We start from the raw sequence: 14,568 nt of genomic DNA, 5'->3' as shown, positions 1-14,568 counted from the left end.
GGAGAAAAAGTAATACTGGTGCTTTCTAGCATAAGATTAGTGGAAACAGCTACTTCTTATATTGGAGTTCTGCAAGCAGCCTGTTTTAATTGCTTACTGAGCCATTTAACAGTCAAGATAATTTGCAGATTGTGTAAGATTCCCTTTCAGCCAGTTTTTATCTCACACTTAAGGTAGGGTTTCTTTTTTTCAGGTTCTCAGGAATTCTTCCGCCAAAGGTGAATTCTGCAGGTACACATAATTGCAACAGAACTTACCACAGATTTTGCCGCAGAATTCGAGAGTCCCCTGCTTCTAAGTTTATGTAGCTAAATGAATTCCTAATCTTGCACGTTTTTTTTAAAAAGGCAACGTAAAGGTTGCATGACATTGTGTTATTAAATGAAAAAAATACTTTGCCACCCAAATTTTGTATGCAAACTCCAAAACACTCATATTATTCCTAAGGAGGGAAGAGACTGGTTAGTTATTCTCTTATAGCACTTGACATATTTTATAACTACTGGAAAGAACTCAGAAGCATTTATCAGAATAAGTTATTTAGTTAGTCTCAGAACTAGCTGTTTCCTGTCCTAGGTTATGGTTTTGTTTCACATTAAAAAAAAACTCATTTATGTGCTTAGCTACATAAACTCAAAAGTTGGATAAAAATAGCTGTATTGTTGTGTAAACTGTACATGCCTGTAAGGTCATTTTCTGTAAGTATGCAGTTAATGAACATGAGTACTTTATTCCACAGAAGAAGGCGTTCATCGGCATCCTTGTCTGGGAGTAGCTCGTCCTCTTCTTCATCTCGTTCCCGGTCACCGCCAAAGAAGCCTCCAAAGAGGACATCCAGCCCCCCTCGAAAAACTCGTAGGTTATCTCCTTCAGCAAGTCCTCCGAGGCGAAGGCACAGGCCATCACCTCCAGCAACTCCACCACCAAAAACTCGTCATTCCCCGACACCCCAGCAGTCAAACCGTACGAGGAAAAGTCGTGTTTCTGTCTCTCCAGGGAGAACTTCAGGTAAAGGTAAAAATCAAGCACATAAAAACAATATGTTCTTTCTTTTCTTCATTTGGCCACAAAATACCTAGTCAGTTGTTGCTATCCCCTACTCCCTTCAAAGTATGAAGTTGCTGGGTAATATTTGTATGTCATGTTTTTTGTAAATTTGCTTAGAAGCTCACCTTTTCTTTCCTGCTTTAAGTTCTTGTTGTTTGTTGAAATGGAGTTTACATGTAAAAGTGTTTTGTTTTTAGCAGTGCCCTCTGGCATTGAGTAGGTGGAGAAGTGTACTGTTACCAGCCGTGGGCTGTTTGAGTTGGGGTAGCTTACCGAAGTTTGTGTTGTCATGGTAAGGCATCTTTTTATTACTATGAGACCAGTTAACTTTTTTTTTTTACCCTGCAGATTTTTTGTTTGATATCTTATTTGAGGACTTCATATTCTGCTTTATTTCTTTCTTGGCCACATTGTACTTCCTAGGGAGGGACATGGTGTCCTCCTAAAAGCTGATTTGTTTTTTTAATTTAGACCCTAGGCAGGGTTCTTCTGAGTATTGTCCTTGCTTTATTCTGCATATTGATTTCTGAGGAATTTATGATCTGTGATCCTGCCAGGCAAGTAGAATGCCATGTTAGTCCGAGTGAGGGTTGTGGTCTGTTGGGGTTTGTTTCTTTAGCATTAAATATACATGGAGAAAAACTATGGTATCCATTTGAATTGGGCCTTTGGTGCTTAGGACTGGAATGATACACACAATGTGATAGGTGAGTAGTGGGGGAGGGGGAGATCTTAAAAGAACTGGTATAGTAATTGAATGTTAAGGAGCATTCTGTACATTAATATATACTGGGGTTGCTCTGATCACATTTAAATTTTCAGGTTATAAATGAAGAAATCGGGGATACCTCAGGCAAAATCTTGACTGTATGTTTTTATGAAGTTGGTGAGAGCAGGATTTCTAATCAGCACCCTGCTGCTTCATTTGTGTCCACCCCACCACCACCCACTGGCCCCACAACCCTGCAGTGTGGCAGTTCTAGAAAGGCAAATTTTGCTTTTTTGATCTCTGTTACTGTGAGGTATAGACAAGCTATCAGAGTGAGGGGGGTACTGGACAGATGATGGTAATTTGTAAAGAGTAATGTACAAATTATTTTCTGAACCTTAACAGGCTAATTTGCTGATAACATAAATATTATTTGGTCATTTTTGTTGCATTGGCTCTTTAGACTTAGGCAACTGGATAAAAATAGAGAAACCTTTAGGTCTTACAGGTTCAGGCATAAGTATGGGAGGGGTGTCTTAAGATCACTTATTTTCATAATATCATGTCCCATGTTACTTTTTGTTCAAAATAGTTTCCATTCACCATGTCCAAATCTGATGCCTGTTGTCCTGACCTATTTTTTCTTTTCCTGTGAAGTTTTTGCACTTCTGAATACTTCTTTCCTTTGTCTGGAGCCAGAAAGTTCTCTAGTAAAATAATAGTTTGAATGTTCCTACCTGTTCCTTTGCAAAAACACATCAGATTATGATTTTTCTGTTTACATCATACAGCCAAAGGGTAATAAAAGTACCTGAGCAGAAGGACTGAATCCTTGTTAAATAGGTTGATTGTTAAGAATTACTTGTTAACCTTTGTTAGGGTCTGCACAGATACCAACCTCTTGTGTCTTGATATGTTGTCGGGAAGAGTGGGCTGCTGCTTTTCTGGAAACAAATCACAGTGGATATGTACATAGGAGAGAAGTCAAGGTGGAAGACAAAGGGCCAGTTATGTTCCTGTGGCTTATGGGACAGGTCTTCCATGTCCAAACAAAACCCAGCCAAAGAGATTGACTGTGGGTAGTGTAGTGAGAGGCTGCCTTTTGTCCATTGAGGCTGAATATTGGTTGTAACTACTTGGAGATAAATAGCGTTTTATAGTAAAACAATCCCAACCCTCTGTGATGAAATTTCAGAGCTAGGAAAGACTTCAGAGGTTGTCATATGTTCTCAGGTTAAGTGATTTGGTCAAGGTCAACCATCCAGGACTAGAATTTGGGTTCTCATTCCCAGTTCAGAAATGTACACTTTCCCAACTTTCCTACCCCCACATGCCTGTTTTGATTGCTAAAGGAGGGAAATAGAAGGCAAGGTTAAGTTTTTCAGCTTCTGTACCTGGTAGTATGATTTCAGAAATTCCTTTCTTGCAGTCTCCATTGCTAATAAGAGCATTGATACCATTGAAATGTGATAGATTTTACTTTTGTATTTTGTGGGGTAGTCATCAATCAGGGCTTTAAGGTTCTGCTGTTAGTAGTGTGTGAATGGAGTGGGAGGGAGGCAGGAAAACTATTTTGGAGAATTTGAGGTAAATTATTTGGAGTATAATATACATTCTCATCTGAAAGGGTCCTCAGGAAGCATTTTGTAATCGATGGCATGTTGTAGTTAAATTGGCATTATCTTAGTACATAAAACAGTGCTTTGAAATCAGTGGAATATTTAATGAAGTATGTTTACAGGGGATCTATACCTATGGTGGTGGTGATAATTTTGAGTTAGATCAACATAACCATATGAGTGTGCTCTAGATACTTACGGATTATTTTACTAATTCTGGTCACAGAGTGACTTATCTTTACAAGTGATCTTTTGAGCAAGTCTGCAAGGTTAATAATTAATAGGACTATTGAAGTAAATTTAAAATTCTGTTTTTCAATTGACTTGGGAGATTTCAGACGTCATGCTAGAATGATTTTGCCCCTTAAATACTAAAAATGAAACATTAACATACAAATAAACTTTTTAATAAAAATAAGGTGTTGAAAATCTTATCTAGACAAGCAAACATTGATGAAACATTTATGAAATTAATAATGCTACAATTCAGTCAGTCTTATTAAACCAGAGTAGGGGGTATATAATGGGTACTGTTTAATGCTGATTATATCAACAATGACTTAAGACTTGTAGCCAAGCCATTATTGAGAGATTAGATCAGGATAAAACTCCAAATACAAGTTTCTGTGGGGAAAAAATGTAATGTTGTAGTTCAATTGTATTATTTACTAAATAGGTATTTGCCAACTATATAGCAAACATAACCACATTTTTAATGTTTCTTAGGGGAAAATGCATTCTGGCATCCAAACAACCAGCTCCCAAACACATTTTGGAACCCAGTTCTTTAAGGGGGTACTTTGACGTTTGGGTTTATGACTAGATGCCTATAATATTTTTTCAAGAATTGAAGATTAACTGACACTTAAAAATGAAGAGTACTGACCCAAAAAATAGCTTAGAATCCTTTAAAATTTAAAGACATTTCTATTTCATGTCTTTGAATTTCTTAAAATACAAGTTTTTTTTGTTTGTTTGGACTTTTTGGCTGCATTGGGTCTTCGTTGCTGCGCGCAGGCTTTTCTCCAGTTGCGGTGAGCGGGGGCTACTCTTTATTGCGGTGGCTTCTCGTTGCAGACCATGGGCTCTAGGCGTGCAGGCTTCAGTAGTTGTGGCTCACAGGCTCTAGAGCGCAGGCTCAGTAGTTGTGGTGCACGGGCTTAGTTGCTCTGCGGCATGTGGGATCTTCCTGGACCAGGGCTCGAACCCATGTCCCCTGCATTGGCAGGTGGATTCTTAAGCACTGCGCCACCAGGGAAGCCCTAAAATACAAGTTTTAAATGCAGTCTTGCTACTATATTTCATGATAATTAGATAATCACTAGATTATCTAGTCATTGGATTCTTTACCCAATCCAGTGATTTGTCCAAAAGGCTTATTAGGTAGAATTAATAAAATGCGGGTATTTTTAAAAGTATAGTGGTAAATTCTTCAGTTGGATTACTTCAGCAAAGATGATTAGATTGCTAAATTACTGCCCCTTAGAATAAGCCTTTACAGAATTCTGAATGAGCCTCTGTTAAATGAAATGTGTCTAAATTCTAGGTTAAACATTCCATGTTAATTGCTTTAATTGAACAAACAGGTGTAAGGGTACTGAGGGGATCATATCGTTTTCAAGTCTAGTTCTTAGAGGAATGGTCTCAAATGAAGTTTCAGGTTAATCTAGGGTAAGATTAATGATTATCTGTGTCTGTACTTCTGACATTAGTTGAAGCAATGGGATGGATAATGTAGACAGAGATAGTAATTGTTAGAAATGAAAGCCTATGCCATAGATACAGAAATGGTGTCTTGGGTTCAGATCCTAGTCCACTTCAATTACCCGCATGACTTCGGTTGAGGTTACTTTATTTTTTTTTTTTTTAATCTTTGGAAAGGATCCTCTAGCCTTAGCATTTAATATTTTCACCATTGTGAAGGTCTACGTTTCTACAGGTAGTTTAAGTCCCTCATGCTATTGTGAAGGTTATACTCTACATCAAAAGCCTTCAGCCTCTTAGGCGACTAATTTGTTCCTCTTCTCCAGACCAGATATTTTTCTCTGTGAAAATTTCATCAGATCTTATGTCATTTATCATTTATCATCTTCATTACTTTTCTTTTTTTTTTTTATAAATTTATTTATTTATTTATTTTTGGCTGTGTTGGGTCTTCGTTTCTGTGCGAGGGCTTTCTCCAGTTGCGGCGAGCAGGGGCCACTCTTCATCGCGGTGCGCGGGCCTCTCACCGTCGTGGCCTCTCCCGTTGCGGAGCACAGGCTCCAGATGCGCAGGCTCAGCAGTTGTGGCTCACGGGCCCAGTCGCTCTGCGGCATGCGGGATCCCCCCGGACCGGGGCACGAACCCGTGTCCCCCGCACTGGCAGGCGGACTCCCAACCACTGCGCCACCAGGGAAGCCCCTACTTTTTTTTTTTTTTTAATTTTTTAAAAATTTTATTTTTTTGGCTGCATTGGGTCTTCATTGCTGCGCGCGGGCTTTCTCTAGTTGCGGCGAGCCGGGACTACTCTTCATTGCGGTGGCTTCTCTTGTTGCGGAGCACAGGCTCTAGTGGCACGGGCTTCAGTAGTTGTGGCACGTGGGCTCAGTAGTTGCAGCACGCAGGCTCAGTAGTTGTGGCTCATGGGCTCTAGAGCGCAGGCTCAGTAGTTGTGGCGCACGGACTTAGTTGCTCCGCAGCGTGTGGGATCTTCCCGGACCAGGGCTCGAACCCGTGTCCCCTGCATTGGCAGGTGGATTCTTAACCACTGCGCCACCAGGGAAGTCCTTCATTACTTTTCTGAACCAACCTGTAGTGGATGCTTAAAAGCTCTTATGTTGATGAGGTCTTTGTAGTCAAGAGTGTGTGTTTTAGGTTGTAGGGTAGCACACAGAGGTTTACTTTACTCAGCTGAATGTTATGCATAGCATAGAGCTTGTTCTACTCAGAAACGGCAGCTCCCAATTTCTCTTAATGTTTCTCTTGGGAGAATCTGAAAATTTGAAAATTGGAAAATCATTGTAGAACTTTCTGAGGCTTTTCACCAAACATTTACAAATTCTTGCTTCTACTTCAGGTAATGATAACAGGGGCTTATAGGAACTTTTTAATTGTCAGTAAATTATTTATGAGAATAGTCACACTTCTTTTTGTACTAGTAAGAAGATGTGTTGCTTTTTGTTTTGTTTTTGTATGTATGTAAGTGGGGTTTTTCTTCCCCTTATTTTTAGTGACAAAACATAAAGGTACTGAGAAAAGAGAGTCCCCTTCACCAGCACCCAAGCCTAGAAAAGTAGAGTTATCTGAATCAGGTAAGTGTTTTGTGTGTTTTTTGTTTGTTTTGGTTTTTTTTTAAGCTGAATTAGATTCTGGTTAAAGATTAATTATACGATATGGCTTAATGGTTAAGAGCTAGGACTTTGAAGTCAGACCAGCCTGTTTGAATCCCCAGCTCCACCAACTACTTTTTGTTTGTTTTAATAATTTATCTGAGCCTCTACTTTTTTTTTTTCATCTCTGAAATGCAGATAACAGTACCATCCTTTAGGTCTTTTTTGGTTGTTAACTGAAATAATGTTTATAAAGTGCTTGGCACGCAGACCGAACTGTCACAGATGCCTAAATAAGTTTATTTTTATTATATTTAGTGAAGATAGTCTAAATTAGCATTTAAATTGGCATTTTAAGCTCCTCCTTTATTAAAAAAGAGTAGCTGTATTGCTTGACCCAACCAGATAAAGGTTTAGGAGACCATTTCCCAATTCAAATATGTTAACATTTTCTGTATGCATGACTAAAGAAACACTTTCTAAATGCATCCATCTTTCAGAAGAAGATAAAGGTGGCAAAATGGCTGCAGCAGATTCTGTGCAGCAGAGACGCCAATACAGACGACAGAACCAGCAGTCTTCCTCTGGTATGGACACTGGTTACATTTTTTTCTTTCTGCATATCCTAATAAAAATACTTAAGATAAAAATATCCGAAAATGTAGTGAATGTATCAATACTTAGGAGAAATATTTTTGTGCCTTTGTATAAATATGTTAGGAGGAAGTCTTAGCACAACAGTTAAAACAGGAATAGAAATTGGAAAAGTATATTTCTTTCCTCAACCCTCAGTCTTACTCCCCAGAGCTTTTATTCAGAAATTTTCTGTGCATGTGTAAGTATCTGTGGTTTAAAAAAAAAAAAACCCAGAGGCTCAAACTGTAGATTATATTGCCTGCCTTTTTAACCTACTATATCTAGACATCTTTCCCTGTTAATTCTTAAGGATCTACCTCATTTATTTACCAGCTGCAGCATTTTTCAAATTTTGATAACATGCTGTCATCTATTGAGCCACTCGCCTATTTGGACATTTAGGTTATTTCTAGTTTTTTTGTGTGTTTGTGCTTATGTGAGTATATCTGTAAAATAGTAATTAGAAGTGGAACTTCTGAATTAAAAAGTATGTACACAGAAACCTGATTTTTAAACCAGATATCCTGGTTTTATTCGCTTAGTTGGTATTTGTGACTGAGTCTAGGCACTACCTTTGCTTTGCATTTATAAAATGGAAACCAAAGCATCCCACAGTGGCATTAAGTCAGTTAAAAGCCATACAGCTTTTGCAACTCTTTAAGATGAGGTTAATCATGGAAATGTTTGAAAATGCATGTAAGTTTTGGATATTTTTTGGTATTTGGGACTTGTTAGTTATTTCAAGTTAAGGAAACCATGTACAAATGAAGTGTTTCTCTTTGCAGTCCTTGATTGTTACCAGGCCTGTAGGAAATGTCACATACATTTTTGTTTGTTAAATAATGGTATGAATAAATTATTCAAATGCTAGTTAAGACTTTCAGTAGCCTTAAAAGTACATAGAGTAGCAAGAATTAAGTAATGCTTGAGATGCTTTTTAAGCTTTACTTAGTTATCTGGAAGATCACTAGATTTTTAAGGGACAGTGTCTTGTTGGATTGTTCTGTGGAAATGATTTGTATAACGTAATTATATGATAATGTATATTTATTTATGCTTGACTTTCAAGTCATTAAGCACATATCAATATTACCTTTTTTCAGAACTGATGGCTGTATATGTGCTTGCTTATGTTAGTGGACTTGATTTGCTAATTTGGACACTCCATCTGCTTAGATTCCAAAAACGTAGACAGACTCTTAAGCATAGACCTGATGTAAATTTTTGTTTATTGTGTAATTATAGATTCTGGCTCCTCCTCTTCCTCAGAAGATGAGCGACCCAAAAGGTCCCACGTGAAGAATGGTGAGGTAGGCAGGCGGCGGAGACATTCCCCTTCCCGGAGTGCCTCTCCATCACCTCGAAAGCGCCAGAAAGAGACTTCCCCTCGGTAATGTCTTCACTGGTGTTCTGTAGTTGTGATAAAACTTCATAACTTAAGGGATGGGCTGTGGGCTTATTTAGAATTTGCTTAACTCCTTCCTTTCAAGAACTCACAGTAGGAGATGGTCAGATTTGGGGGTATTTGGGTTTTCTTTGTTCCGTGGTCATTACTATTTAATGAGAACTTAGTAAGTTTTGTACCAGCATGTCGAACGTGTGCATGACTAGAATAGACCAGTTAAATCATAGCATTAACTCCCGACCATGTTTGAATATCTAAAAAAATGTATATCCATTAGTGATACTTAACTCCATTGAAGTAATTAATTTGGTGAATGGAATTCTTGACATTTGTTTTTTTCCACTGCTCTCAGGATGCAGATGGGAAAGCGATGGCAATCGCCAGTGACTAAAAGGTTGGTTAGATGCTATTTTGTAAATTAGGATTACATGTCAAAGTTTTAGTGACTTAATTTACTGTTTAGGTAACATCCCATTCTGACGTTTACAGGGTATGACTGTGGAGAAGTTACTCAATTGTTTTGGTTTGATTATATTTTCTTACACATCAAAATAATGATAAAAACATACACAGTGTTCATTTTAGAGCATCATTTGAATTTAGAGTTTTGTGCAGTTACAGTGTATTTGCTAGTCTTCTGCTTTTTGAGGTCTTTCCAAGAGATAGGACAATAATAATAGCTCCTTAGATTTAGTGGGAACAGACTTTGTGGTGACTATAGGGAAGGCAAGAAAAACGTGGGAGAAACATTTAAAAGATTAAAAAATGACTGTAAGGCTTTGGCCCTATTCAGTGTTTCCTACAGTAGAAAGGTAAGTTGCATATCCTTTTGGAACCTGTTTGGTCATCAGGGTCTTTGTGACCCTAAGGCCATAATATTTTAGAGCCAGATGATACATAGAAATCTCTAATTCAAGCATATCTCATAAGTGAGAAAACAGGGGCTCAGAAGTAGTAAGTGAGTTTCTTAGGGTTACAGTGACAAAGCCAGATCTTAGACCTGTGCCATTGACATTATACCATTTCACCATGACATTGTACTATCTTTGCTAGTCTTCTGTTTTTTGAGGTCTTAGCTGTCACTAAATTTCTAAGTATTTATCCTTCCTGAAATGTTCACATTGTTCTCTTTATAGCTCAGTTTTTGAAGCTGTGTTGTTTTAAGTAGTCTCACTAATTAATAAGAGTGTTTTCTTGGAAAGGTTCTTTGGAACCAGTTGGCAGTGTATATGATGGAGCAAAACGGTGTGTTTGTGCTGTGGAAGTAACTTACTTGACAAGAAAAAATAGAAACCTTAAAAAAAATTTAGATACAAAGGTATTCTGTTCCCAACTGTGATTATTCCTGGTTTCTGTAAAATGGCTAGTACAGCAGCTAAAAAATTGCTTTACAAAGTCAGGTTAGTGGTAAGATTTCTTCTTTTTCCCCCACCCCCCCGTTATGGTTAATGATGTTAGAGATTGCCATCAAGTCTCTAGGATTTGGAGATGGAGAAAGAATTGTTTGGGATCACACTTCAGTATTTATTTTTAAGAAGGGAAATACAGCCTGGCTTTGAATATTTCATATATAAAGTTTAAAGATTGAAAAATGCAGCATTTTTCATGCTTCTAAACATTTGTCTTTGGGTATTGAATACTCTTTCCTTAACAGTGAGTGGTGTATTGATCATACTTAGTATAAAAAGATAGTTGTTGCATCTATAACTTCTTGTCTTCATTACCAGCCTGACCAGTGAAGTGAGGTGATTCTGAAGAGGTCACTGCAGAGATCGCAAGCTGTCTTTGTCCTTATAAGACTTGTGTATTCCTACATACTCGAGGGCTGAGGGCTACTTCATGTTTTGAGGCTTATTGAAACTGGTTCTCGCGCAATTTGGGTGGGGGGAGACCTCTCTACTCAACAATTTCTACACACAGTTGAAGGCCTGAGTTGGCACTAGTATTCAGAGTAACTAGAAAATGTTTAGCCTTCTTCTACTTCTTCCTCTTCTTTTAAACCCCTGATATGTGCGCCATATCAGCTCAGGTAAGAAACTGTAGCCTTTAGGTCATAGAGCCATTGGGTGTCAAGATTCCAGTTATAAGTGATTATCAGATTTTTCTGGTAGTTCCTTTAAGTACGCTAGTTTGGTTATGGGTTTGTTTTTTTTTTTAATCAGGTTACGGTTTTATTCTTATTCTCTTTTTGGTTATTTTCTCACATGGAAACATAGGACATTGAAGGTCATCACTGAAAGGGACCTTTTAGTTACTCCAAGCCTTTCATTTTACAAATGAAACTGAGGCACAGAATAAATATCTCAGGTCATTAGTGTATTATAATAGATTCTAATCTGAGTTAAATTTTTTTTATGAGAATATTTAAAAAGAGAAGTCACATAATCAACAGTAATAGCCTCTTTTGCTATTACACCTACTGATAACACATTGGGAGTTCTGCTTTGTATCATCTCACCCTCAAAATTTGTGAGTGTAAACCTTTGTTTTTCTTTTTTGAGTCAAAACCCAAATGTCTTTTCCCATTTGAAATCTTCATTACCTGTTGAAACAGTACTGTAGTCCACCCTGTTTCTCTAGGTCCCGTAATTCTCAGATTAGCCTTGCTAGTAAAGTGGCTTCTCCTTTACTGTTCTTTCTTGTAATTAATAATTTGGTGTCTGCGTTTCATCTGAAGCTTATCTGTATTGTAGTTTATATTTTAAATCTGTTCAGAGTGAGGTCTTAGTCCCCACAAGGCATAAGCAAATTTTTTTTTCCTTAAACTTTGGATTTATTTATGTATGTATGTATGTATGTATGGCTGTGTTGGGTCTTCGTTTCTGTGCGAGGGCTTTCTCCAGTTGCGGCAAGTGGGGACCACTCTTCATCGCGGTGCGTGGGCCTCTCATTATCACGGCCTCTCTTGTTGCGGAGCACAGGCTCCAGACGCGCAGGCTCAGTAGTTGTGGCTCACGGGCCTAGTTGCTCCGCGGCATGTGGGATCTTCCCAGACCAGGGCTCGAACCCGTGTCCCCTGCATTAGCAGGCAGATTCTCAACCACTGCGCCACCAGGGAAGCCCCAAGCAAATTTAAATTAAAAATTAAATTTACTAATGAGTGTCAGAATTTTCATTGTTCTGTTAATGAACTCTCCTTAGTTTTAATGGGGAATCAAGACTGGTAAACTTTAGAAAATACTTCCAGATTCACAGGAAGCATCAATCCTGTACTGGGCAAGAAATTAAGAACTAGTTACAGTTGACCCTTGAACAACATGCGTTTGAATTGTGCAACTCCACTTATACGTACGTGGCTTTTTTTTTTTTTTTTTTTACAATAAATACATATTATAGTACTACACCATCCTCAGTTGATTGAATCTACCAGTGCAGAAGCCCAAGCGCCCCACATTGTTTAAGGGTTAATTGAATATTATTTGACTTCTTTGTATACACAAACTTAGCCAATAGATGTCCAACTGGCTTGGTATTTATTTTAGTATATCTGCTGGGAGACTACTATGAGTTAGTCCAGTTGATTATAATTGTATTTTTCAGGTGTGCTTTTTGTGTTAATTGGCTAAGTGCCTAACAGCTCAGAATTAAGGTCTGTGATTCTTATCTATATTTTAACCACATTGCTCCCAATGGCTTTAGTGCTCAGACAACTTTGGTCCTTTGTCTTTGGGGTAGGGTTTTTAGTTAATAGTTTGCAACTGTTGAACTGTGGGAACATACTTTTTAAAAAATCAAGAACTTGGAGCAGTGGCATCCAGACTTTGGGCCTTAAATTTTAAATATCTGTATTAGAACATTGTATTTTTCTAGACTTCAGAACAGTTGTTCCTAACAAGGAATCAAAAATCACTTGAAGAACCTTTTTAAACATATACCGGCTGGACCATAGCCCAAACCTGGTGAACACAAATTTCAGATAAGCTTCCGTGCTGTTTCTGGTGTGCATTCTAGTTAAAAAGCAATGCTCTAAGGCAGTGTTTTCAGACTTTTTTCACCTTGCGTCATGTTAAGAATGTTTTACGTCATGACTCAGACTGCATATTTATATACTGAAACAAAAATTTTGCAAAACAAAATTACCCTTACCACAAGTTAAAGCACTTTGATTTTGATTTTCTTTTTCTTTTCTTTTCTTCCTTTCTTTCTTTCTTTTTTTTTTTTTAAATCCTGGTTCTCACCCAGGGTCTTGACTAACTACACTGTAGTTTGAAAAACACTGCTTTGAGGGATAGAGTGACAGTTGCTGCACTTTGGGTTGACAATGATTGAAACTAAATGATCTTGATCACTTAGTTATAAGTGTTACTGACTCTGAATCAACTATAATTCTTCTTTGGTTTAGTGGTAGACGGAGGAGAAGTCCCTCCCCACCGCCTACCAGAAGGCGACGTTCTCCTTCTCCTGCTCCTCCGCCTCGTCGACGCAGGTCTCCCACACCACCACCACGACGAAGGTACTTTATCACATAGGCTAGTGGGAGCTAAATGGAGCAACTTTGAATCTTTGTGATTGAAATATTTTATTCGAGTGGCATGCACAGCTGTTTACAAAATACCACATACAATTCCATTTACATGAAAAGTCCAGAACACACGAATTTGTAGAGATAGAGAGTTATTAGATAAGTAGTGCCTAGGGTGGGATGGGAATGGGGAGTCATGATGGTTGAACACTGTGAATATAGTTGACCCTTGAGCGAGGAGAGGACTTAGGGGCACCGACCCTCCACGCAGTTGAAAATCTGAGTATAACTTTACAGTTGGCCCTTCATATCTGTGGATTCAGCCAACAGCAGATTGTGTAGTACTGCAACATGTATGAAAAAAAAATCCACATATAAATGGACCCATGCAGTTCAAACCCATGTTCAAGGGTCAACTGTATACTAAAACAATTGAAATGTACACTTCAGATGGGTAAATTTTATGATTTGTGAACCACATATCAATAAAGATGTTAAATTAAAAGGCAGGATCACTAGTGATTACAGAGGGAAAAAATTTAACTTTACAGTGGGGAGTTAAGTTTTGCTTTTTGGAACTTTCTGAATTTTTTTTCTCTTCAAATATTTTCGATCCATGGTTGGTTGAATTTGTGGATACTGGATCTTTGGACACAGAGCGCTGACCCTATCAGACAAACCCAAATTGAAAGCCATTTTACAAAGTAACTGACGAGTACTCTTCAAAAAAAATGTCAGTCATGAGAGGGAGAGAGACTGAGGAGCAGTTACAAATTGGCAGAAACTAAGGACACATGACAACTAAACGCAGTGTAGGATCCTGATTTTTGGAACCTGGAACAGAAAAAGGACATTAGTAGAAAAAAACTAGGGTGACATAAGTATTTTAGTTAATACCAAGGTTAATTTCATAGTTTTGGTAATTTTTCTGTGGTTATATGGGATGTTAAGTGGAAAGTCTCCACTATTTTTGCAGCTCTTCTGTAAATCAAAAATGATTTCAAAATAAAAGTTAGGGGAAAAAATTTTTAAGAGCATTGCTCAAACACATTACCAAGCGGTATAGTTGCTACTACCACTCCTGGATGGCCATTATGTGGCAGGTAAAGTGTTAGATGTTTTATGTACTTCATGTCTCCTCAAGATGATCTTGCTTGGTAGGTGGTATTCCCATTTTTCAGGTGAGGAAATGGGGGTTCAGAGTTATTAAATAATAAGGGCAAAATAGAAAACTCTACGGTGTTGCCCAATGTATGGCCTATCCCAAAGCTGATTTTTAGGCAGGAAAATATTTTGAGCTCAAGGTCTGAATGTTTCAGGAGAAAATCAGGCCATTGGAACTAAATGTTATATTGAGGTTTAATTCCTTAGAGGCAAAT

General features: G+C 38.0%; 1 protein-coding gene across 12 annotated transcripts in view; it reads left to right on the top strand.

Annotated features, from left to right (window-relative positions):
- SRRM1 (serine and arginine repetitive matrix 1) overlaps positions 1 to 14,568 on the top strand; it is a 30,243-nt gene that overhangs the window by 10,498 nt on the left and 5,177 nt on the right. For 2 of the 12 annotated variants that reach the window (XM_082342220.1, XM_082342223.1), the window contains exons 9-14: positions 740 to 1,008; positions 6,588 to 6,668; positions 7,187 to 7,273; positions 8,568 to 8,712; positions 9,080 to 9,121; positions 13,070 to 13,180. In XM_082342220.1, coding sequence (XP_082198346.1) covers positions 740 to 1,008; positions 6,588 to 6,668; positions 7,187 to 7,273; positions 8,568 to 8,712; positions 9,080 to 9,121; positions 13,070 to 13,180 — 735 coding nt within the window. Of the gene's footprint in view, positions 1 to 739; positions 1,015 to 6,587; positions 6,669 to 7,186; positions 7,274 to 8,567; positions 8,713 to 9,079; positions 9,122 to 13,069; positions 13,181 to 14,568 lie in introns of all 12 variants that reach the window. The other 10 variants (XM_082342230.1, XM_082342219.1, XM_082342229.1 and 7 more) reach the window with 7 other exon arrangements.

Source organism: Balaenoptera borealis (genome assembly GCF_965194805.1).
Source record: "Balaenoptera borealis genome assembly, chromosome: 1".
Taxonomy (NCBI): Eukaryota; Metazoa; Chordata; class Mammalia; order Artiodactyla; family Balaenopteridae; genus Balaenoptera; species Balaenoptera borealis.
The sequence above is the reverse complement of the archived record's forward strand: the minus strand, read 5'-3'. Positions and strand labels throughout refer to the sequence as shown.